Source organism: Amblyomma maculatum, chromosome 1 (assembly GCF_055883805.1).
Source record: "Amblyomma maculatum isolate TAMU_Amacu chromosome 1, ASM5588380v1, whole genome shotgun sequence".
Classification (NCBI taxonomy): Eukaryota; Metazoa; Arthropoda; class Arachnida; order Ixodida; family Ixodidae; genus Amblyomma; species Amblyomma maculatum.
This window is the reverse complement of record NC_139344.1, coordinates 268,388,815-268,414,414: the sequence shown is the minus strand read 5'-3', so window position 1 is coordinate 268,414,414 and position 25,600 is coordinate 268,388,815. Positions and strand designations below refer to the sequence as shown.

Genomic DNA, 25,600 nt, shown 5'->3' with positions numbered 1-25,600 from the left:
CATTGCTGGGACTGGCATTTGTACCCTGTCCTATCTTCTCTTTTTAGACCAATGCAACCTGCCTACTGACTATTTTAGTTTTTCTTGTGAGTTTTAGTTTCGTGTTTTTGCGTCTGCCCTCTCACGTTGCGCATCTGCACTTGTGTACCGTGGCCTGTCACCGCTTTTTTTTTTTTTTTGTATGTATGCATGTGTGCCAACTTGCCTCCGCGGCAGCAACCCTCTGACCGTATCGCTGCAGCCAGACAGATACAAAGCGCATCAAAGCAGTCGTCGAGATCTCGTTTCCGCTCTTTTATGGCCACCCGGGCAAAGCGCGGCCGAACCGTCTGGAGGCCTCTCATAATCCTTCCAGGTCAATAGAGGCGCTGGCTTTCCCGACCTTATACGGGTCTACACAAACATTAGCGCCGAGGCTCCCGTAATATCGGCGCCATTCTTCCGCGAGCAACAATTGTCGGCTTCGGACGAAGGCTTCTACGTGGTGGTCGAGGAAGGGCCCGTGGTCGCACCTCCGTACCTGCGCGCCGGGGGAGGGGGGCCGTTCCAGCCGATTGCTTCTCGGAGCCCCGGATCATATATTCCCAGCGTGCGAGTTCTGTTAGCGCGTACGGGTGTAAAGGAACCGAGTACGCGGTGCGTGAAACGCGGCGCTCCTTCCCTCTTTTGGTCGTGGTGGCTTTTCCGCCGCGGATTTTTTTCATTCCGCTGCGGCTACGAACGCCCGAAATAGATGGCCGACGGCTGGCGCGAAAATTGCCAGCTGGAAAAGAAGAAAAATGCGGGCAATGCCCGTGATTATGGAAAGACATACTAAGCTTGCCGCAACACCGCGGGAATGTGAAGGCGCTCACGCAACAGGTGCGCGGCCGGGGATCTGCTGCGCACATTACGTGCGATTAGTTTATTTGCCCGCGTGCCTTTAACCCTCATGAATGTCGCTTCATTTTTCACTTTTCTATATATATATTTTTTTTTTTCTGTCCAAACATTCACCTCTCTTCGGCCTCCGTTTTCAGACTTACTTTTTCTTTCGGCATCAACCGTCAACTTTTATTTCTCCGGCGTTTTCCTGTCCCTTTAGTAGTGTATAAATTTCCATCCTTAGAGAGGGTCGATCGGCAGCGGTGAATGCAGCGTGGCCAGACACTTCTCAAACGGAATACAGCGCCGGGAAGATTTCGTCGTGCCGTATCCGGTATATGCATGCACTGGCGAGCGCTTAAAATCGCCTCTCCAATCCCCTGCAGCGGTGCGGACATTTTTCTTTGCGCATTGGCTATTTTGCTTGTCTGCCCGGGTATGGCGATGATTAGGCTAATGCGGATTTACGCGCCAAAGCTGCATCGTGGTTCAAGCTCGGCCACCTAGGCTTTCTCACTGCGCACCGCGATGTCAACACACGGGCGTTTCTATTTATCCTCGATGGGAAGCGGCGAAGGGGGCTAGACTTGTCCTCACGGTAGAAAAGGGGAATTATGGTGAACGTTTCACGATCCGAGGCGTGGCGCAGTTGGTAAAGCGCTCGGCTAGGGATCCAAGGGTGAAAGTTCGATTCTCCGCGCAGACATGGTTTACTTATTTATTTTTAACTATCTCCCTCGAAAGTATGACACCCTCTGCCGACAGCCTCTGCTGACAGCTCCTGCTACCAACGCTGAGGCATTAAAGACTTTCGCCTTCAAACATTTGTAGTCTAATCCGTGCCACGCCTAGCTTAAATCACTGCAAGAATGTATGCATGGTGTTCAAGGTTCTGATCTAATGCATATATGCTACAGGAGCAGCACATAGAAGTCCATGACTATCTATGCACCGTCCATGAACCGTTGTGCACTTTTTTTTTTTTTCATTACACCACTCGTAAGCACCCACGTGACAGCGGTGGTGTCGTATAGCGTGTACAACACAGAATCCTTGCCTGTTATCGGCTTCCCGGCGCAAGCGTCGGTGCATATTTCTTTTTATTTCACTATCCTATTGTGTGGCGTGTTCCATGTGAGGTATGTAACGAGTACGCTATAGCTTCGGCACGAGCACAGTTACGCACATTTTATGCATATTTTATGCACAAACTCGGCCACTGCAAGCGTGTGCGAGCGCGTACAAGAACACGTGCCAGGAAGACTACGGGCACGTTCTCGAAAGCAACACTCACCGAATGATAAAAGGCAAGGTTTTCTAACAGCCTCTTTTGGTCATCTCGCGAGGGTATTTCCTATTGATAAAAGCATAAAATTGATCTATCTCTAATGACGGCTTCCTTTTTTTTTTTTTTTTAATGTTTGGCTAAGAGTTGAACGAAATCGCGCTTTCGGGTCCCTTCAGTTTTCATTGCGCATTCACTGCGTCCATCTTCGTTCAGTTTTAACCAAAGCGCCGCCTTCGTGGCGTACGAAGCGTGCCCGCCTCGTAATCCGAAGGCGATGCATTTGGTTCCCGCCCTAACCAAATTAACTGATTTTTCTCTTTCGCTCATTTCCTTAATTTTGGTTACTGAAAACCGTCATAAGAAATTTGGCGCCGATCTCAAATATTTTCTGACCTGTTCCTGAATTATATGGCCGAATTGAGATAGTAGTTTCATCTCGGTGTGGACGGACGCACGGACACACAAGTGAAGATGAAAATTTGTTTTATAGTTTATGAGATTTATCGTTCCAAAGCGACTCAGGCCATGACGGTCACCTTAATGGATGGCTCCGGAAATTTCTACTATCTGCAGTTCTTTACCGTACAACTGAAATGGCACAGGACACCGGCGTCTTGCCTTTCGCCTCCATCGAAAAGCGGCCGCCACGGCCTGTGCTTGATCCCGTGCACTTGGGTTGAGCAATCGAGCGCCTTAAGCTCTGACCCACCACCGCAGGGCAGGAAAGTAAAAATATAATGATTTAATGCATTAATAATTATTATATTTTTTATCCAGCTGTTAATTCAAGCAAAGAAAAGCGCTTCTCGCCACCAAGCCGTAAGCGAGGAGCAGAAAACGGACGCCACCTGCAAGTAGGACACCGAGAGCTGAAAACTTGCGTCACTTGCTCCTTCTGCGTCCAAAATTAGCTTCCTGACTGGAGCCGATAGCTAGAATTATTACTACGTATGTTAACCATTCCAGGTGATGCCTGCAAATGCGCTCTTCTGGTAATATGTTTTGGCTTTGACGAACTCTAAGGCCCATGTTTTGTAATAATTACCTGTTCTTTTCTTCCTCCCCGATTGGCTACTACAGCCGTTAACGCTGAAAATGGCATCTTACAAGCAGTGCGCTAGTATGTGTCGCACGTTTTGGCATCGTAGTGAAGAAGGGACGAGGAAGAAAGCAACAAAGAAACTGCATGGGGAAAACTTGTGGCCTACTGTTTTTTATGCTTGTTTTGTTACCCGCACCTCAATGCCAACAAGCCACTCCGACATCGTGCAAGACACGGTTCTCTTGCATTCCGCCCCCTTCCTCCTTTTAAGTTCTTCACGAAGCATTTCATCTTTAAGAGTGCGCGAAACACGCATCAACAAAACAGCTAAACAGTATGAAACAGCGTACTTGTTATAAAGCTAATATCAACACCTGTGTAACCAAAATTTTGGAAAAAATAATTGCACCTGCTAAGTGCCACCCCTCTGTCCTGGTTTTCATCTTGTGCACTTCTCTGTTTCGCAGCGTGCTTTATTTATTTATTTATTTATTTATTTATTTATTTATTTATTTATTTATTTATTTATTTATTTATTTATTTATTTATTTATTTATTTATTTATTTATTTATTTATTTATTTATTTATTTATTTATTTATTTATTTATTTATTTATTTATTTATTTATTTATTTATTTATTTATTTATTTATTTATTTATTTATTTATTTATTTATTTATTTATTTATTTATTTATTTATTTATTACTGATTTACCTGACCCTCTCCTTGCCTTTACTGCCGGCCGAATCGACGATTTTTGCTGGCGCTCTAGACAACTAAACACATTGCGGAGCCTGTAGGGCAGTGTATACAGTCGCGAGCTGAAGTGGTGTACAACACGCAGTCGGTGGCTGGGCAGTTGAAAACTGCATTGCAACGCCGTATAGCAACAGCTATCTGGAATAGAGACAATCGGGACAGTGCCCCGTTTTATTGACATGCATGGTGTCGCTGTACCGTTCCCTGTCGCTGACACTAGATGTCGTTTCGATGAGCATGACAGCTACTGCTACCATCCCGTTCCAAAGGGTACGCTCCTATATTCCATCCATCCATCCATTTAAGTCAGGTGTCCACCCGATACAAAGAGACTAGCCAACATTATCATCATCATCATCATCATCATCATCATCATCATCGTCAACAACCCGAGCTCCGTCAAAGGCTGCGTGTTTTATACCACTTTTGCTCACGACTGTGCGTGTATCCTCATAAGATCAGAAATACCTATACTTCGTCTCACAAGATGTTTGCAGCACTGCGAAAGGCAGAGGAACCCCGGTCCAATCAGGATCACGCGCACTACAATAGGCAATTGTGCTCCTACGCGCCTCTCGCCCCTCAAATTGGCGGGGGTGGCAGTAAGAGCACAATTCTCTATTATAGTGCACAGGGGCGAGAGGCACTTAGGAGCACAATTGCAAGGGCTCCTGTGCATTTCGCAGTGCTTCAAATATCTTGTGAGACGAAGTATACTTCCGAACTTACCTAGACGGGACGCAGAAGGTTAGTTCTGTGAGTGCCCGACCAGCCATAGCCAAAAGGAAACGAGGGCTGGCTCGCGCAGCTGAGTTTTCGCCTGCGGAAGGGAAAGGCCAATAGTGCCCTGAAACAAGCACGCTCCGTACTCTTCCTCTCAACAGAGCAGCAGTGGAGTGGGAGGTACCAATGCGAGGCAACGGCTCCCAGACCTCGGCTGGCTCCGAGCACATGAGAATAGTACATTGTCGGAAGCCGTTCCCTCGCACTTCCTGCTTGAGCAAGCATTTAGCCGAGACGAATGTGAATCCACTATATTTAGTAATAAATAGAGACAAGAAAGTGCGCTTTGCTGATGTAAGGCTGAGAAGACACATTGAGTAAAGAATGAAAGACCTTACAGATTTCTGCAGAAGAAAAAAAAAACAATTGAGGGACAAAACGGGAAAGCAATCGGCTGTAAAATGAATGCTTGTTTAGTGGAAAGAGGCGCGGATGTCATGAAATGAACCCAACGTGTACCGAGACCTGAGCCCCACAGTCAGCGGAGGTCTGGCGCATACGATGGCCACAGCGTAGGCCGTCAACAGAACCTCTCTGAGCCGAGTGCAAGTCACCGTGGAGGGTGTTGGCACGCGTGGTGACAGGAAAGGCAAAAGTTGTCGGGGCGTTAATTAAGCCCGACGGGTCGCGGCTCTCGCGGAACTCGGTCAGAGGTAGCGAAGCCGAAGTGGCCAAGAGTAGCAGGCGAGACTCACAGAATGCGGAAGCCCTCACGCACACAAGTCTCGAGCGATAAATGGTTCTCCGTTTGCGCCAGGAAATAAGCTGCCGTTGGGTCTAGCCAATGAGCTCCCTACTGTGGATTTTCGTTTTAACCAGCTAGGAGTAAAAATAACCCATAAAGTAAATGTTTTTCTGACGGCTGTCAGCCACCAAGAACTCAAAAAAAAAAAAAAAAAAAAAAGTGCTGTCAGTGGCCACGACAGCTTGTGTCCCTAAAATTATTCCAGGCACCGCGTCATCGCCAGTCTTAATTTCTTGGTCCGGTCATGTGTCACCGACTATTTCAGACGAAAAATCAAGTCGTTTTGTAAACGCGGCCACATTGGTTGCGCGAGAAAAAAAAAAAAAAAAAAAAAAAACGTTGCAGGCTGCGCTTAAATCTGCTATAAAATCGGAAATGACGAAAGCCACTTTGCAGGACTGTTTTCATTAACTACATCGCGACTGTCATCTGCGCTAGCATCATCATCACTATCGCTACTATCATCTTTATTATATCAACTAAATGCGTCGTCATAGTCATACCTACTACCATCATTATCATTATCACCATCACTAACCGCAGCGTAATTTTTCGCTACTATCATTCTTGCACTAGAAAAGAGAATTACGGTCTGTTTCTCAAGAGCCCGGCATGGAAAATGGGTTCCACGGCTGGAACCGTTGACAATGCTTAGAGAATTTTAATGAACAAAGCCAACGCCAAACTGTCGGTAGGCGGAATGTGAATGCTTTCCTGTATGTTAGTTTGAATTTGTCGAGAACTGGCAATAAAGAAAAAAGGAGTAGTGGTTTACGCGCTTGGCTCGGGATAGGAGGGATAATGATTCGATGCCTGGTGGTGACAACAGATATTTATTTCGTTAGGTGGCAGTGAAGAACGGCTTTTGCCTTAAAAACGACGGAGAAAGCATGCGGAAGCAAAGTTCCCGTACGTCGGTCATTCTGCTTAATCTTTAATGTGATTCCCTACCTGTGCACGAAAACACGCTTTCAGGTGTCTGCCCAGATTCTCACGTCGGTAAATCGAGACGCCATGCCTGTTAGACAGATTTCACTACCAGTGCTTAAGTTCCACCTTTGGTCGCCAACTTGTGGCTTATCCTAAACATAGCCTGTCTCTAATGATTCTCAAAGTGGCATTGGATTTTTTTTTTTTTATCAGAGTTAGTGTCTTTGAGTAACTTATCGCATCTTTTATTATACATTAGTGAAGAAGGCCCCCCTTTTTTACGACATCTCATAGAGTTGACGTACTCGCGCAGTCATAAGATTGTGACAGAGAGTATTATGGAAAACTTTTCAATTCCTCTTGAAAGTGCAACATTAAATATCAGGCAACGCTCATTGGATGGAAAATATTTATTATTTGGCATAGAGTTGCTGCCAGTAATAAATTGACGGCCGTATTGATTTAGAAATATGAATTGCGCTTGCTGAAAATGGATATAGAGTGAGGATCATATTCCGCCACTGCACGATCGCTACGTACAACTTTCACAATACAATCGAAAGTGGTAGCTTGCCTCTCTGTACTGTCAGCAGGCGTTCCTCATTCAATTATTCGCCTTCTAAGTAACCGCAATTTACGTTTGTGAAGGTCATGGACCTACTAGCACGTGAAAGGGTTCCACTAGTGCTCACATCTTTTGAGGGAATGTTCTTTCACCGGACTATGAGGAGAAGAGCACTACTCAGGTTCGTGACCGTAATACCGCTGTTTCTACATTCCTCACGCTCTCATCTTTCTTTCCCCTTGCTCCCCGCCACTCCACCTCTTGCCTTTATCATCGCCACATTGTGCATTGCACACAGCATCGGTCGATCCAGTCAGCGGGCGAAAAATGCAGTGGCGGCCGCTTTTCTGCCACGAAATGCCGTTTACACGCCTCCCCCCCCCCCCCTTTAGTAGCAAGAAAGCAATATGTGTGTGTGTGTGGGGGGGGGGGGGGGGGGGGGGTGAGTCGAATCGTGTTCCCCGCAGTCAGATGGCAGCCTGCTGCATCTCTTGCACGAGGCCGAAGCTCTCCGGCGACACTTTCTTCCCGGGCGCAGACAGGCTCGCAAGGATTTGCGGCCCAATCCCGTTTAGTTCGCGCACACAGTGGTGGGCCTTAGAGCGCGAGTCGGGGCATTTCTTCGCTGCCAACAAGAAGTAAAGGCCCTTCATCGGAGCAGACAGCGGGAGTGGCCCGCCACAGGTTGCGCAGTCCTCTCGAGGGCCATTCTCAATTTCCCTCGAGGGGCTGCGCGCTCTGTCAGGCAAAACAACAGTCGATCAGGGAAAATGGCGTTTTTCCGGCGCGTTAATTTTTCTTCCTTTTTGGTGACGTTCTGGTTACTTCCCTTCGTTCATTTCTTTCGTCTTTGCTTCAGTTTGTTTTCCCTCTCCGCTTTCGCTCGCTGCGCTGCCGCTTTCTACACCCGCTTCACGGGGGTCCCAGCAGAGCTTTTCGCGTTTCTTGTTGCGCTGGCGTTGCCTCCTTGTCGTCGGAGCGTGGATCTCGTCTGGTCGTGCGTTCCTCCCGAATTCTCCTCCTCCCCCCCCCCCCCCAGACCAGAATAGCAATGAAATATCGATTTCGTCCCGCGCTACACTTTCTCAAAAGCCAAACACAACCGGGAAATCTGCATCCAAAAAGGTTTCTTGAGACGCCTCCGTCCAAGACCTCCCCCGCGACCTCGTCTTCTCCTCGGGCAAAAAGCGCGGTTTTCCTTTGTTTCCCGCGACCGCACTCTCATTTCGTTCTTCAACACGGCAGGAGCACTCCCAACGTCAAGTTTGAAAAACAAAGTATAAAAACAAGAACGTTCGGCGGAGCGGTAACCACGCCGTGCATGATGTTCAGATTCCTCGGCGTGCGACCCGCCTGCTCCCCTCCTGCTTCGAAATTCCTTCGCGTTCCCGGTGAGGGAAATGGAGAAAGAGAAAACACATCGAGCTAGAAGCTAAACGAAAAGGAGAAGAAGCAAAAACGAGAAACGGGGAGTCTCGCTGTTGCAATGCTGCAGAAATGCCGCCGCGCTGTTCCTCTAGGAGCGCGCTCTTAAATATGTTCTGCTCGGCAAGCCATGCAGCGCGTGCGCTCACGTTGAGCGACGCCGCTGGCCGTCGTGGCCGAGCAGCCTACCTAAACAATATCTGAGGAGCTCATAATCAAGTCAGACATTTCTGGCTCACGGCATGAGCCATTTCACGTCTCCATCGCTTTTGGGCGGACGCGCTTTTCGTAGCGCAACGCGTGAAAAGCCGCAGCAGCGTTAAAAATTACTGATCAAGGCAACTTCTGTTCCCAGTCCATCACAGTTAGCGGCGGAGCCCTCGCGAATGCATCCGCTTGAGGATACCGGCTGCGAAAAAGGAACTCCTGCGGCCCTCTCCAGAGGCTGCTCTTAGCGATACTATAATATGGCGGCTGCTGGCTTTCGTAGCGAGTGTTTCGTTATCTTAGAACCCCGAAAGTACATATTTTCTGAGCCTTAAGAAATCGATGATAACCGAGCAGAAAGGCGAGCGCGAACATTTTAGCAGCTCCTTTGTGCGGCCTTTTTTTCGCCGGCGCCGATTCATACACGTCCTCGCGAAGAAGGAAGCGTGATATTTTCGTCCTCTTTTCATTCATGCGTGAACGCATGCTTCGTTGTATGCGACTGCGGCGGCGGTGGTGCTGTGGTGAAAACATCATTGTACAGCTTTTGGACAAACGTGGGGCTGTCGCTCCAGAGCCCCAGTCACCGCTGCATCTTCCCGGGCCCTGCTACTAGCGATTGCTAGTCACTCAGGTGTGTCGAACGGAAGGCTGCGTCCGATGCAGCTGGGCCATGGTCGATTATAGATGGGAGGGAGGGGAAGGGAAGACAAGCCGACGTGAAGTGGTGCACGGAGGGGTACACGCGTCATAGTGGGGACATGTGTGAGAGAACTGAGGTCAGTAGAAGTAGTGCAAGTCCGCGAGGTTGGGGTAAACGAGAGTGATTGAGGTGATAATAAAGAGATGGGGGTGAGGGGGGGGGGGGGGGGCACGTCGTACCGGTAGGTACGATAATTGAAAATGAGGACAGGAGTTATTACAGGAATGAGGATAGGGGTCCGGACCGACTCAGAGGTCAACCAGCAGGCACCCCGGTTGATGCATTCGGGGGAAAGCTGATGTGACTGCTAGCTGGTTCCCGGTCACCACGATTTAGTTCAGATGCCAGGAGTATTACTTGTGTATTGGGGCTTAGATAGCGGTAAAGGATGTGGAAAGTTCGAGGGGTGGCACGATCCGTTTGGTAGCAGCAAAATACCTGCTGAGAGTCCGTGATGATGAAGGCATCCCTCAGCTTGGGGTGGAATGGCAAGGGTCTATGGCACTTTCCTCGGCATCAGTGATGTCAGGTGTAGACAGGTAAGCAGTAATGACAGGAGAGCCTGTATAGTGAGTAACGACCACTGAAGTTGTTAACGATCTAGATAGGGAGCACCATCATAGTAGCGGATGGAGTCGCTGTTTGCATAATGTTTCTGGATGTAGCGAGCACGAGCTGTCCTACGTGCAGAATGGAGAGAGAATAGTTGCATGTCTAGGGGAATGGGGGCAATTTGCATTTTGGCTGTTGCATATTCGAGGGAACCTCTCCAGCACACGAGAACCCATCACAAGGGGAAAGCCGACACATGTGAGGAGGGTTCGCCCGGCTGTAGAGAGGCCGAGACTTAGTGTTTGCTTAGTCACGTGCACTTCCACCAGCTTTTGAAAGAGATTGTGGGCCACATAGCCAGCAGTCGATGCGTTGGCGTGTGCTTTGGTAGAGTGAGGGCTTGTTTATATGCTTTTAGAAGAAGGCGGTACAGTTGCTCACGTTGGGTCTGAATTATGGGAAGATAAGGGGCCACACAAGTAAGGCGGCTGTCAATGAGGGTCTGGATCAAGCGGATGTTATGCTCAATGAGCCCGTGTCTCCTGGAGGTAATTCGGGCAGCCGTGCGTAAAACGGGGTTGGAGGTGTATGGGAGGCACGGCCATTCGCTTGAAGAGTGTGACACCCAGCACGCGGAGCAAGGCCTCTCATGGAATGGTTTCTCCATCAAAGGAGAGGCTGATAGGAGAATATGATGGTATGGTTCCGGCAGTATAGTTGCAGAACGAGAAATTTAGATTTAGTCGCTGAGCACTGGAGATTTATCTGAGTTAGATAACGCTGGGTGACATCAATGGCCGCTTGCGGGGTGTTGTTCGTCACCAAGAGAGCCCGAGACTGTGACTATTGTGCGGTCGTCGGCATACAGTGAGTTTTCAGAGCAGGCCATCTGGCATCGGCCTGCTGATACGCCCTCGCAAGAATCAGCGCAATAAAATTATGGTGGGCAATTAGGCTCCACCTTTAAGGACGTGACGCGATAGCGTAGGCTACCAGCCCACATATAAAACACCGCTTTAAGCAATCCGCATGAACGTGCCTGCCCGTCCTGGGGGTAACATGAATGCAAGTGCCTTGACAGGCTGATTCTGATATCACCCTCCCATATGAAAGGAGAGGATGGCAGCTCCTGCCAACTTCAGACAACCCAATACTTCGTTTCCTTAGTGCGCGGCCATGTCATCTACCAACTGCCAGCTCTCAGCGTCACGCTCGTGACTTTGCTCACAACGCTAACGCCGACGCCGGATTTTCTGGTGATCGCTGTCGGGTTAACAACTACGAAGTCCGCCGCGACGTTGGGGATTTTTGGCCGAACTTCTCTCTTACGTTTCGCTGGCCACAGCTCCACTGTTGTCTGGGCCTGCTGAGTGAATAGAAGGATGATCAGTGGAGTTTGTGTACGACTTCCCCTGACAAGGGTGCTTCTTAACTGGAGCCGATATTGAGACTAGAAAGACGACATGCACCTGTGACGTTTCCTTGTTTAGCGCATGTACTCCTCATTTTGACCTTATCAAGACCAGCTTTCCTGTTGTTCCAAAATCTAACAGCGTTCTTCCGCAGCAGCGAAGAAAACTGCGTCGCACGTCGGCAGAACGTCCGTGACTGATTTCGCTGTAGCGAGGCAAGTAGGAGACGAATTGATATTTTTCTCTTGTTTTTCGTACCTTCCGCTGTGTACCTGTTACGAGCACTTGCTTTTTCTTTTTTCTTTTTTTTTTTCATTTCCGCCCTTTGAAAACTTCCTACTTCTCGTTTTTTAACCTTCCTACTGTCGCTAAATACCTCGAATGTCGACGTCTACTAATTAAAAGCCTATATGCATATTTCGAAACGTGGCATAGACGTTACAGTTTGCGGAGACTTTCAGGGGGAGTTGTTGAATCAAGGAAAACTTATTTCTCTTTGTTCACTGCTAATTACTTCGTGGCCTCGCAGTGATGAAGTGTTCTCTGTTGAGAAATTCTGGAGCTTTAATTGCTTCTTTTGTTCCCTAGGTTCGAGCGGTCGGAACGTAGCATATCAAATTGCGCTGGAGGTATTTTGTGACATGCATACGTAGAGCCTCGGTAACTATAATTTTCAGCGATAGTGTCATAAAATCCTCTCCAAATATTTTCCGCAACTTCACCTCTCAAATTATCGAGGCTATCCACCATCGTTAACCTCAAAAGTAGCCTTGAATATATCGGTTTAAGCATTTAAAAATTATGGGCGATACTTAAGCTCCGCCTTTAAGGGCATGACGCGATAGCGTAGGCTACCAGCCAACATATAAAGCCCCGCTTTAACCAAGCCGTATGAACGTGCTTGCGTGCCCTATGGGTAACTTGAATGCAACGGTCCTGACAGGCTGATACTCGAAATCGCCCTGCCATATGAAAGGAGCGAACCGAGTTGGCAGCTCCTGCCAGTGCGCTGCCATGTCAGCTGCCAGCTACCACCTGCCAACGTGATGCTCGTGATTTTTCGCTCACAACGCCACCGACGACGGACGGCCGCCGATGCCGGAATTTCGGTGCACGGGGCATTTAACGTTGTCGCGTGTAAAACACTCTTTATACACGCTCTTCTTCCGCGGCTGAGGAACCGTGCCGCTGTACCACGATGTCTTTGGATTGCGCGGACGATCTTCAGTGCGCACCTAGCTGTTCCAAGTTGACGGGAACGACGTAGAGGGGGAAAAAAGTGTAAAACAGCTTGCTTCAAATTCCTGCGCATACTGTGAAAGACTTATGGGGGAGAAAGATAAAGGAAAGAGAGAAAACGCAGCCAATGCGTGCGTTCGTTTAAATACTGCAGCAGTGCTGGTGATACCCATTCTCAGCCCTTTCGAGATTTCTTTTTCTTTCGCAAATGGTCTTCCGCTGAACTAATAATGACGCTGCAGAGGAGAACCCTCGCCAGCCAGGGAGTGGTCTGAGGTAGCAGAGGAAGTGCTGAATCTTCTTGCCGCGACAGTTGCAGAACTGCTAACAATTCCACAGAAAAGTTCTAGATTTTCGTCCTCAGAAATATACCTCGCGCGCATAGACGTGTCTCAGAGCGCGACAATTCGTCTCATCTACGTATTTGCCTACTCGCCTCATTGTGCGAGGAAACAGTCAGGCGTCGCTAAAGAGACTCCTCCAGTGACTAGCGCTGTCCACTTCCACGAGTTCAGATTGCGCTGTATCTTTGCTGCCAGCAAACCACTCTGGAAGACGCAAATAGCGTTTAAAACTGTATGTCCTGCGCACTCGCAAAAGCATCCCGAAGCGTGTCTCCAACACGTCCCTCCATGACCTCCATTTCACTCGTCAGTCTAACGTTCGCACAACATACCCATGAGAAGCTCGCTTCATTGCGACATGTCTGTACGTAGTAGCAGCTATCAGTACCAGCACGATCAAGTTCCCTAACATCCTGCTCTTAAATGCCCCGAGTAAAAAAAAAAAAAAAAAACACCGCGTTGTGCCTCGGCGGACGCCTTGATAGAGGAGTTCGGAGAAAAAGGCGCTGCAAAGTTCTCTTCTCAAATGGTGATCTATTCACAATTTTGGCGCAAAACAAAACCGTTAATGCAGCCTAGCGAGTGTGTGAAGGCAATAACAGGGTCGCTCATCGTCATACTGCACAGGCATTAGGGCACGCTGTTTCATATTCATTAAGAACGAGGACTTGGTGATGCTCCTTCAGGCATCGCTTGTTCCTCGCGCGGCGCCCTCGATCGATCAAAGCCCCTCAAATGTCTAGTGTTTCTCGAGATGGGGATTGGCCTGCGGGTAAGCTTGTTCCACACAACTGTTCCGTTGCAGTTCGCTTCACGAACAAGAATCAAGAGTAGTTTGCCGATATCAAAGGAAGAAAGAGTAACGGGGAAGATAGTCAGGAAAAAAAAAACAAAAAAAAAAAACGGGGGAACTTAGACCGAAAAGCATTATTTAACGACGTTCCTGTAGTGAGCAGACTTTCTGAGAAAAGCCAGCCTTCGCTGAAACTCTTGTTTTCGTTGTCTGCGCATATGTTCCTCAGGTATAGGATGTCGAGCGGATTATTCAAGCGCAAGGAAACTAGAAGGCAGAATCGCAGTGGCATTTCTTTGTCTGCTCGTGCCTATGTCTTTTTTCTTCGCAGATGCGATTTTAGATGCGCTGAAAGAGCAACACTCGCATTAAACATTCCTCGCGGGATCAGTGCACGGGTTTAGAAGAAAGGTTTATCGCTCTATTACAGCACTGAACAAAGGCTCTGACGAGACACCAGGACAGAAGAGCAAAGAAAAGTGAGACTCATAAAAAGGCGCAGCGTGCGTATATGTATGTACTTGCTTCATAGGCTCATCTGCAATGTTTACCTTCCGGGCTCTGCGAACAAAAGTTTTGATTTCAGGGAGGAGAAGGGGGGGGGGGGGGGGGGTAAAGACATCGCGAGTCGACTTTTAATCAGCCGCACCAATGGGTAAAAGCAAACACGTCGGCCCTGACGCGTCGAAAGCTGAGTCAGACAAACTAAAAGAGGAAAAAATAATCTGAGAAGCTACGGGAAAGGAAAGTTGATCGCGAAATCACGGGAGCAAGTCTTCCTTGTTCGGGGTGTCTTCTCGCCTGCACGGTTGACCGCGCTGCGTGGTTTCTGCGGTGTTCTGCGTCTTGTCAGCGCAGCCTCTGCAAAAGGGACACGAGTATTCCTCTCTTACACGACGTCTGGTCAGCGGAGCGCGCCTGAGACCCACGGGGGAATTTAATTAGGAGCACACACGGGCACACACGCGCGCGCCGATACCACAGTGCGTTTTATTTTTTTCTCTCTTCGTACTCTTTCGTTCCTGTCCCCGAACACTTTCGTTGCTTGCTTTGCGTAGTTTACGATGTGGTGGCCTGTTTTCTGTCTACCCTGTGTACTTGTTTCCAGCGTCACGTGACAGGAGTGATTAATCGCAAGTCGAGAGTAGCCCAGCAAGGTGAGTTCGCACGAGCGTATGTAGCGGGAGAATCCGCAGGCCACGTGCCGTTCTTCGCGTTTTCTTAAAATAAATTACCTTCTTCTTGCCACTCTCCTCGTCTGCAGGTCTGCTTTATTATTTCCGCTTTTATTTTTTGTCTTCCTTTGTTGCCGCATGTACTTAGGTCGGGGCATGAAACCCTCAAACACAGAAGACGCGGGCTATATTTGCGAAGGAGCATTATGTCTCCCCACTTAGGCAACGGCTACACCACAAACGGGAGATTTATTGCTTAAGACGCTATTTAATCCTAACTTGCGCATTCGAGTCTGTGGACTTTTATTTGCTCGAGTATAGCTGTGGGTGAAACGGAGCCCGACCAGATTTCTGTCTCGTTCAGAATAACTGCACCTCGGTCGTAAATCACCGCCTGATTGAAGAAACAGTGGTTTGTTCAGTCGCAACACTCAGCTGTGTTGCGCGAAAGCATCGCTGTCACCAGTGTGCCTCGCTCCTTGTGCGGAAAGCAACGTGTTTGCTGAAAACTTTGCGAAAAGACGAGTTTACGCCTCAAAGTACTTCGCTGGCTGACGTATACTGAGATAAACGAGAACATTTCCGCCCTGTCGCTATGTTGATGACGCGCAGCTCTGTATATCGTGTAGAGTCTTGAAACATGAACACAAATGACAAATGGCCTTTTCTTCTTTTTTTTTTTTTGCCGCTCGTTTCTTTCAACACATGACTCTGTAAACGAATAAACGAAAGCTCTTAATGTTATTTCATGTTCAGTTGCTCGGTCACGTGACGCCAATGAAAAATCCGGCAACGCTTCGTTTAGGCGCTACTCCACTTCACTTCTTTCACCGAACGCTCCATTTTTTAGCGATGGTAGCAGAGCACCAGGCCTTGCGGCGGAGCAGTGCGCAAGCATATCCAAGATAATTTTATTAACCAGTCGCATAATTTTTTAATAGTATATTGCAGCACAGGAGGAAGTGATTGAGTAGGCGGAACAATCTCGCTGCATTTTGCTATGACTGATTTGCTTTGCAACTGCACTGCGAGCTGTTCACATGGGGTGATATTTTATCGCGGCAGTATTTTTTCCTTCCTTGTAATTGGTGCGTGCGTGCGTGCGTGCGTGTGTGTGTGTGTGTGTGTGTGTGTGTGTGTGTGTGTGTGTGTGTGTGTGTGTGTGTGTGTGTGTGTGTGTGTGTGTGTGTGTGTGTGTGTGTGTGTGTGTGTGCGTGCGTGCGTGCGTGCGTGCGCGCGCGCGTGCGTGCGCGCGCGCGCGTCCGTGCGTGTGCAGCGCTGCTCTCTCCGAACACTGAGGCACTCAATCCCGTCACCACCTTCCGGCTCTGCCAGAGGTTATTCTTACAAAGCTTCACGCCGTTACCTGCGCTGTCTCTGCTACACGCACTGTGGCAGTTTTTCTGACAGTCATTTAAGCTCCCGTTTTTCTACCAGTTCAAGGAATTAATTAATGAATTTATCTGCAGTGAAATGGCTTACTGTAGTCTGCTATGCTCGGGAGACACTTTCTGTGAATAATGGTACGACCGCGGGGCGAAAGCGTGCTTTTCTCGTTATCCACGTCATGTGTCCTGACGAGGTGAACCACGTATAGGCGAATGGTGTTCGTGGGAAAATGCCAATAGCTGTTGCTTCCGTAGGTACAGTTGGGACGCGGCGCGACGTCATCAGCAGCGGCTTCGTTTCACCATTGTGTCGGACACAAAGGGGGAAATCCCCGCGGCACTTCTCAATGCAGAAACGACGGCGTCAAAAATAAAACAAGCCTACCAGTGGTGTTCGGCTCACAAGTACATCCAATCAATACGCCTTCGTCGTGTTAAGACAGTGCGCGCATAATTAGCCGCCCACGTCTCAACCACCCGGCATCTGTTGAAGCATGGAGCTCGTTGTATCTGGCAGCACGTGCTTGCCACGATGCCATCTCCCCCTTCCCATCGTCTTTCTCCTGTTCATATAAAATGTCTTTCATGATTCGCGCCACTCTATGATGAGAGCCCCAGCAGAGGGTTTAAGGCGGTTGAGTGGGGTAACGCTTCGACGTTACGGCATGGACCCAAGGCCTGCAGCTCGGGCACCAAGGCTCAGGCAGAAAGGTTTTCCACCAAGTGCCACTTCACATTAAAGTGAACGAAATGAACCATCACATGGCTAGCGGTGTGCTGTTAACAACCGCTTGCTTACATACGAAGCTTTCTTTGGTAGAAACGCACGCTAAGTACTGTGAGGCATGTGTCGATATTCCACTATATATATGAACCGGCCCCTATTGATACTGTGCACTCCTTCTTTCAGGTCTGAAGTTTCTCTGTGACAAATAATACACGTTGACATTGATATACACAGCTGTTTACCAAGGCATTCTAAAGACGTGACTGCTATTCGCGCTAATTAGCCAGTGAATAGTGTCTGCATACATTCTGACGTCACATCAGACTAATGGCACTCGGCCATTTCATCGCTTAAATTCTTGAAAATTTCTTCTTCGTTGTAACCGCAAGGGTTGATACAGTGTCATAAAAGTACGTCTTCAGATATTATTCATTGGCAATGTGAAAAGCCCTATGGGTACTGTCAGGCGGCACAAATTGAGCGAGATGGTGGGCTGAAGCGCTGGCTTGAATGCTAATTGTGCAAGACTGTGCATTAATGCCCCCCCCCCCCCCCCCTCGCTCATGCCCATCCCTTTTCTTGTCTTGTGCGCAGTACGGAATCAAGAAGAAGGAAGAAGAGAAGCCTGCCGAGGTGGATGACTTTGCCGCTGGCAGTCTCAATCGGCGAAAAAAGACACCCGAGGAGATCGCCGCGGAAAACGAGGCCGCGGAACAGGATGATCTCACAAGTGAGTTTATACTTCATGTCCACTGTGGAAGAACGGGAGCGGGACAGAAATTAGTGACAATAGCACCGCTTAGCGAAGCCAGACGTTGCAATGCAACTGACGTAGCGCTCTCAGAAGCAATGACAGCATTTACTTTAATGCATTGAATTTTTTCATTAAAGAGTTAAAAATTAGAGTACTGTTACATCTAGGTATTAAAATCCGGGACGGGCGCTCACTGAGTCCAGTTGTTGTCCCAAGGACAGCCGTCAAATTTAAACCGTGAGAGAAAAAAAAAAAACACTATAGTATGAGCGAGCATTTGGGATTATTTATACGCACCCCAAGCGCATTACAGTGCCATAATCTCGCTACAGTCGGATACAACTCAAGAACGAAGCGGCAAATGCCCATCAGAGGAGACCCTTCATCCAATGGCGTCGACGGCGATTGCTGCGGTTAATCTCACGGGTTATTCTGTGGCGCTACAGCGGAAGCTAGGCGGAAACGGGAAGGAGGCACGCCTTTATTACCCTGCCGTGGCGCATATTGTTCGGTGTAGGGGTGCGGCTGTGGGATGGGGGAAGTTGGAGAGGTGGTCGGCAGTACCCATTCTCCACGAGACGGGGACAAAAGCCCGTTACTTTCTCTTTTCTGCCGGGCCTTCTCAGCAAGGCCACATAATGTTGTCCCCAAATATAGTATTCTCTACGGTTTCACGATACGTGGTTAACCACCACGTCACGCGAACCGGTCGACGCCATTGGATGGAGAGCCTCCTTTGATGGGCATTTGCCGCACCATTCTTGAATTGTGTCCGACTATAGTAGCGGCACAGGTAAAATACGCCGCGTTGCGAGCTCGTGCTGGCGCAGATAGACTTTTTAACGAAACCTGCGTTGCCCAGGCGGCGCTTATATTATTGCACCTGGCAGCTGAAACCCGCTGCCGTCAGCCACTTGAGTCGCTACGTCCTTAGCTTCTATCGAAGAACCCCAGTTAGCTGACGCCCGCACGTGCGACTTCGAAAGAGCGCCTCTATAAATAATGGCAGATGGCGCGGAAAAGCACGACGGGTGTGCCAAAAACTGTTTGCTAAAGGACACTAAAGACGCCCAACTATGCTATCAAAATCTAATAAACGGCATTTGGTGACTGTCGCCTCATATCCGGCAGCAAAAAAAAAATTGAGTTATTGCTGAGATATTGCGATAAGAAGTTTAGGTTTTTTTTTTTGTTCCGCCGGTCGAATTCAAACTGTTTTCTCCAGCTACGTAGTAGGGTAGGATGACGCACACTATGACGCAAGAGGAGACTCCGTGATTGCTGGCGCGCGGATCGCAGGTGCGTGCCGAGTCATGATTCGATACGCACTTAGGGTAGGCGCATCTGCTGCTCCGAGATCGTATTTCAGGCGCCGCCGGTCCAAACCAAACTATCTGAGCACGCACGAAGTGCCTGAGCCGGAACATACCCGAAACTGAAGTGAACGCCAGTAGCCCCGTGTTAGCTGAGAGACTAGCGGCATCTACCGACAAGCGGACGAAATGAGTATATTTTTTATAATTGCCTTGCAACATTTACGTTGTCTTTTCGTCTTTTCACCGTTGCTTACGTGTGATAAAAGCATGTTATCATATTCGAGACAAAACCGACTACCACATTCAAACGGTCAACGTAATTCGCATTTGTCAGCCTCCGGGATCCCTTGCGCATCACGTGATTTGTAGTTGCAAGCCTCGGCCGTTTCGGCTGTGGCGGCGATACCTGTATTCCTGTTCTTCCTCTTTGCTACCTTATAACAGCTCTATTTTCAGTAAGAGTGGCTTTTTTGTAACCAGGAACTGGCATTCTATCGATGCAAGCCCACTTCATTTTTCTCTTTAGTGTCCCTTTAAGGGACACAGCAAACTTCAGCGCAGGTTGCCTTGGAATTCTAAAATTTGCTCGTGCGTTGTTCGCGCTGAGCGGGGTAGAGCCAACCAGTTGTGTGTCTTTCGCAGGACTGCGGAACACCATCGAGACGCAGGTCAACGAGCTGAAATCGAGCATCGAAGGCAAGTGCGTACTGCAGTGAGTGCGGGCCTCCAGCTATGCAAGCAGCAGAACACCGACGACGACGCAGAGCAAGGCCGCACGACGGGACGGGGGAGGGCACGGGGCCGCCTTCCCCGGGCCGCCCGCTAGAACGGATACTCTATTTTTCGCCCAGAGGCTCGCGCCCAGCACACACGCGCTCTTCCAGCGGCCTGCCGGGGGCGCGCTCGGAGACGCGCGGCCAAGGATACAAAACGAAAGTACAACGGACGAGCGCCGCCAGAGACGCGGCTGAAGGCTCCAGCCGGTTACCCCAGTCGTCTTCCCCACGAGGCTAAATCGGCCAATGGCTCCTCCCAGCGCGCCCCCTCCCCCTACGGGCGGCCGCCTCCGGGCCCGCGGGCCGCACGGTGCCCATCCGCGCCCTCGTTGGGTCTTAGCCGAAATTGTTGTTCGGCTCTAGCACCCCAGAAAGGCAACGCAGTGACTGTCGTCAGTCGCTTCCCTACCTTTCAGGATACATATGCGACAAGTGAGGGGGAAAAGAAAGAGTGTTGGACTTCAGCGCCAATATAATACGAGGATAGGGCATGTAGCGAGGTGCTTTTTGATATATATACAATTCTGTATGCGGTCTTTTGTTTGCGTTTTTTTTTTTAATATATACCAAACCTCGCAGGGGAGTGGCTGGCAGCGTTGACATCATTACAGCTTTTTATTTAGCACTCCAGCTCTCTTACAGATTTTTTTCCCTTCATTTAAGACTGGGAAGCCCAGCCTAAAAATCAGAAGCTTCGATGACATCGCGTCCACAGGGTGGCTAAGGTCGTGGAGCCGTGCGGTCTGCGGCGTGCAAGACACCCGCACATGATCGGGTGCGCGACTACACTCCTGTCCAGGCAACTCTGCTGCACGAAGGGCGCCTCACGGGGGTTTTTCAGTGGTTGACGGAGGCACGTACTGCTTGCTCCCATTCACGGTCAGCACACGATGCCTCGTGGTGGGTGCTGAGCTCTCGAAATCTCGCTTCGACCACTGAGCACAACAACCAGCAGTCGCCAGGACTTTCGCCGTGACGAAGGCCCTAGCGAACGCTGTGACGCGTACCATGCGGCAGAGGGCCCCATTCGGCCGGTGAATGGAGCGTAGTCCCGGAAGCGGCCCCGACCGCAGCGCGCCGGACAGTTGCTCAATCGGGGAAGAAGGCGCGGCCGGCGGAGCCGCGGGCGACCGGCGGGAAACCCGAGGCCGCCCGCCCCCAAATCCTGTCTCTCTCTTGCTTTCCGTGTACATATGCGACCCTTTGTTGTTGTGCTCTTTGGGCCACGCCCACCTGCCATTGTGTGTTGTGCAGTATTCGCCCCCGAAATGCGGTGTGTACCCGTTTGCTGTGACGTATGTGGCTCTCTCGCGTCTTGGAGGGGAATAACTGTCTGGCAAACAGTGGTCTGTTTCGAGCGACGTGCATTTTTCGCCTTCTGTGTGAACGCGCGTCTGTGTCTGTCTGTCTTTCTTCCCGCTGTGAGTGACAAGCCGGGAGAAACAAAATGAAGACGCTGTGTCTCTGGCTCCGAGACAGACGGTTCTGGACCCGAAAATGACCTCCTTGGTCGGTGTTCCGGCTTTTGTGTTCAGCTCAAGGCGCCGGTCGTCGAAAATTCAACCCCTGAATGTGAATGGGATTTCATGAAGAAATGGGGAGAAATACATTACGCTGGGGCGGGCCGTTTCCAGGGAAAAAGAACTGTGCTTGGTTTTGGTGTGCGTTGTGTTTTTCTTTCCTTTCGCGAATCGCTGCGTCGCGTTTCTCGTAGCGTCGTAGCTGGCAGTACACATAGATGGGTGAAAACACATCGGCGGTCCCGCGGCGCACTTCCGAGGCACCCGCGAGCTCTCCTCCCAGCGCGGCCGAGAGGCGGCTAGGAGGATGTGCGAGAGAGAGCAGTATGCGAGCTTAAACACTTTTTGTGGCGAGTCTGCTGTGGTGCCGCTTCGGGCTGCGCGAGCGCAAAGGTTACGCCTGAGGGGTGTGATAAATAGTAGATGGCCTGCTGCGCGTCTTTGTACAATGTATGTATGCTAAGAGTTGCTGGCTGGCGACATAGTTTTCTGGCTCTGTACAGCAATAACCGGGCGCCTGCGTGCGCCTTGATTAGCAGCGTGTCGAAACGGACCGTTAGAGGATGAAGTAGCGGATCCAGGGAGGTCAAGACCACGGTGTGTTGGCGAAGGATGCGATGAGGTGCTGTTTCTCGGCATTCAGCGACTTTCTTCACGTTGGTGGCGCAAGCGCGGAAAAATTCAGGTAGGTTGGCTCAGACTGCTGAAGGAATAAGCTGCATTCGTTCGTGTTAACGTTGGAGACTTCATTTCGCGTTGTCGTGAACATCAAAATTGTGTAGAACTTTGTTCAGAAAATCAGAATGCTATCCCTGTTTAAAAGAAAGAAAAAGAATATATCTTGTGACACGGCTTAAGCTGAAGCTCGTGCTTGATGCTAGCGACTAATAAATAAATAAATAAATACATACATAAGATGCATAGTGACACTATGGAAAATTGACAAGCAGAAGGGGAAGCAAAGTACGTTCTTTTTAACACCTTAGGACAGGAAGAGATCAAACTGACAAGAATAACAAGGATTCATCCTATATTTTAACTCCAGTTCAGAAACGTATGCGGCACGGTATGAGAAAAGGCAGCACTTTCTGCGTAATACCTACGAGATTAGAGGTGGCGTCATTGCTTCAGCACCACTCCAGGCAACACGACGGCCTTTGTACAAGGAGCATGGGAGTAATATGCTTGCTACGATGATTGGCTCTTCCCACTCAACTTCGATGCAGTGAGAGGAATTATGCCGTAACTACAGAAGAATGGAGAAAAGTCTGTTATTATACCTGACTGTGCGAGGTCCAGACCAAACTCCTACTTAAACACCTTGACGACAAAATCTATTCATATGAATGCGTGCGTGAGAAAGGAGAAGGGTGAAACAAACTGCACTGCTTCTTTCTCAAAACGGTCCGTTTCGCCGCCGGCATCCTTTCGTTTCCCTTGCGTGTGTAAAGTGCCTGTAGATGTATTATTTTTCTCTCTCAACGCCTAGATGTGCAAAGCAGTGAAAGAGAGTGAGGGACCCATGCAGTGGGACGTTAACTGCTTGCGCCGGGGCGGCGCACGCACGGTCGGGCGCAGGGCGAGCAGCCCGACGCTCGGCCGGCAACTACGCTGGAAGCCGCGGAGTCCAGGCCCTCGCCTCGCGCACTCCCCTTCTACAGCACATCCCTACCTCCCTCCTCCCAAAACTGTTGTGAAATAAACGGTAGTGCGAAGAAAAAGACAAAAAAAAAAGAAGCAACGCTGCTGCTCTCCTGCCTCGACGTATTGTGCGCGTCCTCTCTAACAGCTTATAAGCGAGAGACTGGAAGAGGCGCTGTGAACAATGGTAAGAGCACCTCGCAAGCGCGCCGAAATGGCTCTCTAGCTGGACTTAGCTGGCTTTTGGTTAGGACACGCTCACCAGTTCCGTCCTGGATGCATGCCCGTTGATGAGAACATGTGGGCCTGTCTTGCTCAAAGCCTCGTCTGCTACCAGCGTGCTGGTCCACCCTGATTAAGACGGGTGAGCCTGTCTTCGTCAAGACCTCGATTTAAGACACATCCACCCATCTTGCCACGGTTACACGAATAGTTGCACCATGCACGCGGCATGTTGGCAAATACAGGCCGAGAGGTCTTTTTGTTGGAGTTTACGGCTGTCCTCAAGGGTAAGGGGAAGTGTTGGAAAATGTTTCTGACGTTGCTTGTTGCAAACCAGCAATGTAGTGAGGATGCACAGCCTCTACCATCAGTAATGAATGCAGATGAAAATCAAGATGTACGCAGACGCAGTAAAATTAATTGGTTCACTTAGCTGCGGACCCATTTTGTTGCAGGTCCACAAGCGTAAAGAAACTGGTATTGCCAAGACCTAGTTGCATAAGGCCAGTCTGTAAAAACAAGAAAAAAGCTCAAGAAATGACGTTTCCATTCCGTTTACGGTACGTTTGCTAGAGACGCGAGGCCTGCCTGTTCAGGGCGTCCTCTTCCAGGAGATCCCCAAACGCAGCCCAGAAGCATCCGGGCAGCGTGCGCGACGAGGAGGCAGCCGGGAAGCGCGGGTGCCTCGGAGGTGCGCCCCGGGCGTGTCCCGGGGACGGCTCCAAACAACGAATCGCGCGGCGGGGGGAGCGCGTCTCGGAGGTCGTGGTGTGCGTGCGCTGCCCGGGCGGGCCACGGAAGTTGTGTAAGGGCACCGCTGCATCGCCGGGGGACGACGCCCAGCTAGAAGGCTCGCGACCGCTGCACCTCCCCTGGCCCTCCCCTGCACAGGTTCCGCCTTCTCATAACCGCAGGTTCATCCTGGCAACACACAAGAAAAGGTCGATACAACGAGTAAAACATTAGCGGTGTGTGTGTGTGTGCTAGTCTCTCTTTCGTGCAAGACCCCCCTTACCGCCCTTCCCTCGTGTTTCTTCTCTCTATAGAGCTCTCTACATAGGTTCGCAGCTAGCTGGCTTGGAGCTCTCCAAGGCATTAGGCAAGGCACCGAGATGCAGTCTGTAGCGGTATACTTCTCTGCCCGGGCGGACGAGCCACGTGGCCGGGAACCTCGCTCGCTCCGCACCTAGCGTAACTCTGTCAGCTTTGTGTATAGGTGCTTGGCCACATAATGGACTCACTAACCGTGTGTACACTAACCAGTGATTAAAGTTGAGAGTTTAAGCTGGTGCACCGCGCCTCCTCCTCACTTTCTCGCCGCGCGCGTTGCGCTCCGGCCTGCTGGCGCCGGCCGGAGCGCGCGCATCCCGGTGTCTGTGTAAAATCACCGCATCCTGAAAGCTCAGTGATAGGCATACCACGTAAGTAACCGTTTTTGTCGCAAGCAAGGCGCCTAAAATATACACGAGTAACAGGCAAGGTAAGTGATGAAGCCAGTGGTGCGGCTTTCACGTCATCTGAGATGCGCAAGAGCCACGGTAATTAAGGCACTTTCCACTTCAATACGTTATTTTTTTTTTCTTCTTTCTGGCTGCTGCTTTCGTAACACCTGGAAAGATATACCCATCATCTAAAGTATAATATCGTCTATGCTTTATGCTCCTACTTGGCGACTCTCTCGCTGGAAAGAGCACCAGAAGCCTTATCTGCTGCTCTTTTTCAGGTGCGTTCTCGCCTTCTGTTTATAAGCCATAAGGGAGTGTTGTTTTTTCTTTACTGCGTAGGCATTATAGTTCTCTTTCCGCGCGAAAGCTGGGGTCCGTTTGCCTCTGTGAGGACCCCAGCCTTCCAGAGCCCGTAGCGATTTGGAGCGAATCGGGGCACCTTGCGAGCATCCTGCATGAGGCACGCAAGGCGCACCTTCGCAGCACCCACCGGTAAAAGTTCCTCTGCCCCCTACGAGCCTTCTCCTACCAGCACGTTCTCCCCAAAAAACATTCTTCACAAGCCTCCAGCCACTAGAAGATTCTGGAGCAGTGCAGCGAAAAAGCGGAGACGAAATGCAGATTGGAAGGTGATCAATGTGGTACAGTCATAACTCTACCAAAGTAAAGTTATCTCATTACATGGCAGTATCGCATGTGCCTTAATTTTGCTGCTGCTTCGGGCCCGTTACGACGAACCGCGAATCGCATATTCGCGAGCAGCCGTCTCTCAGTGACGTTGTGCGAAAGCAGAGCGGCTTCACGCCGCTCTCTGAAGCTCTTCACAGATATGAAAGGGGTAACACATTACTAAACCTTTTCTGTGACGTCTGGTATTAATGGGGCGCCATATGAATGCTATGCAGCTACTGAATTCCGAAGGGCTGCATAAAACTGCTGTGCTGTTTGTCAAGTTGCTAGCCCAGTGCATCTTGCACGTCCGA

The 25,600-nt window shown here is 49.8% G+C and overlaps 1 protein-coding gene across 3 annotated transcripts in view; it reads left to right on the top strand.

Annotated features, from left to right (window-relative positions):
- Positions 1-23,046, top strand: part of cpx (synaptic transmission protein complexin) — a 259,696-nt gene extending 236,650 nt beyond the window's left edge. For all 3 annotated transcript variants that reach the window (XM_084591228.1, XM_084591229.1, XM_084591227.1), the window contains exons 4-5: positions 17,538-17,673; positions 19,656-23,046. In XM_084591228.1, coding sequence (XP_084447354.1) covers positions 17,538-17,673; positions 19,656-19,729 — 210 coding nt within the window. In that variant the 3' untranslated portion in view covers positions 19,730-23,046. The remainder of the gene's footprint in view (positions 1-17,537; positions 17,674-19,655) is intronic.
- The last annotated feature ends 2,554 nt before the right edge of the window (positions 23,047-25,600 follow it).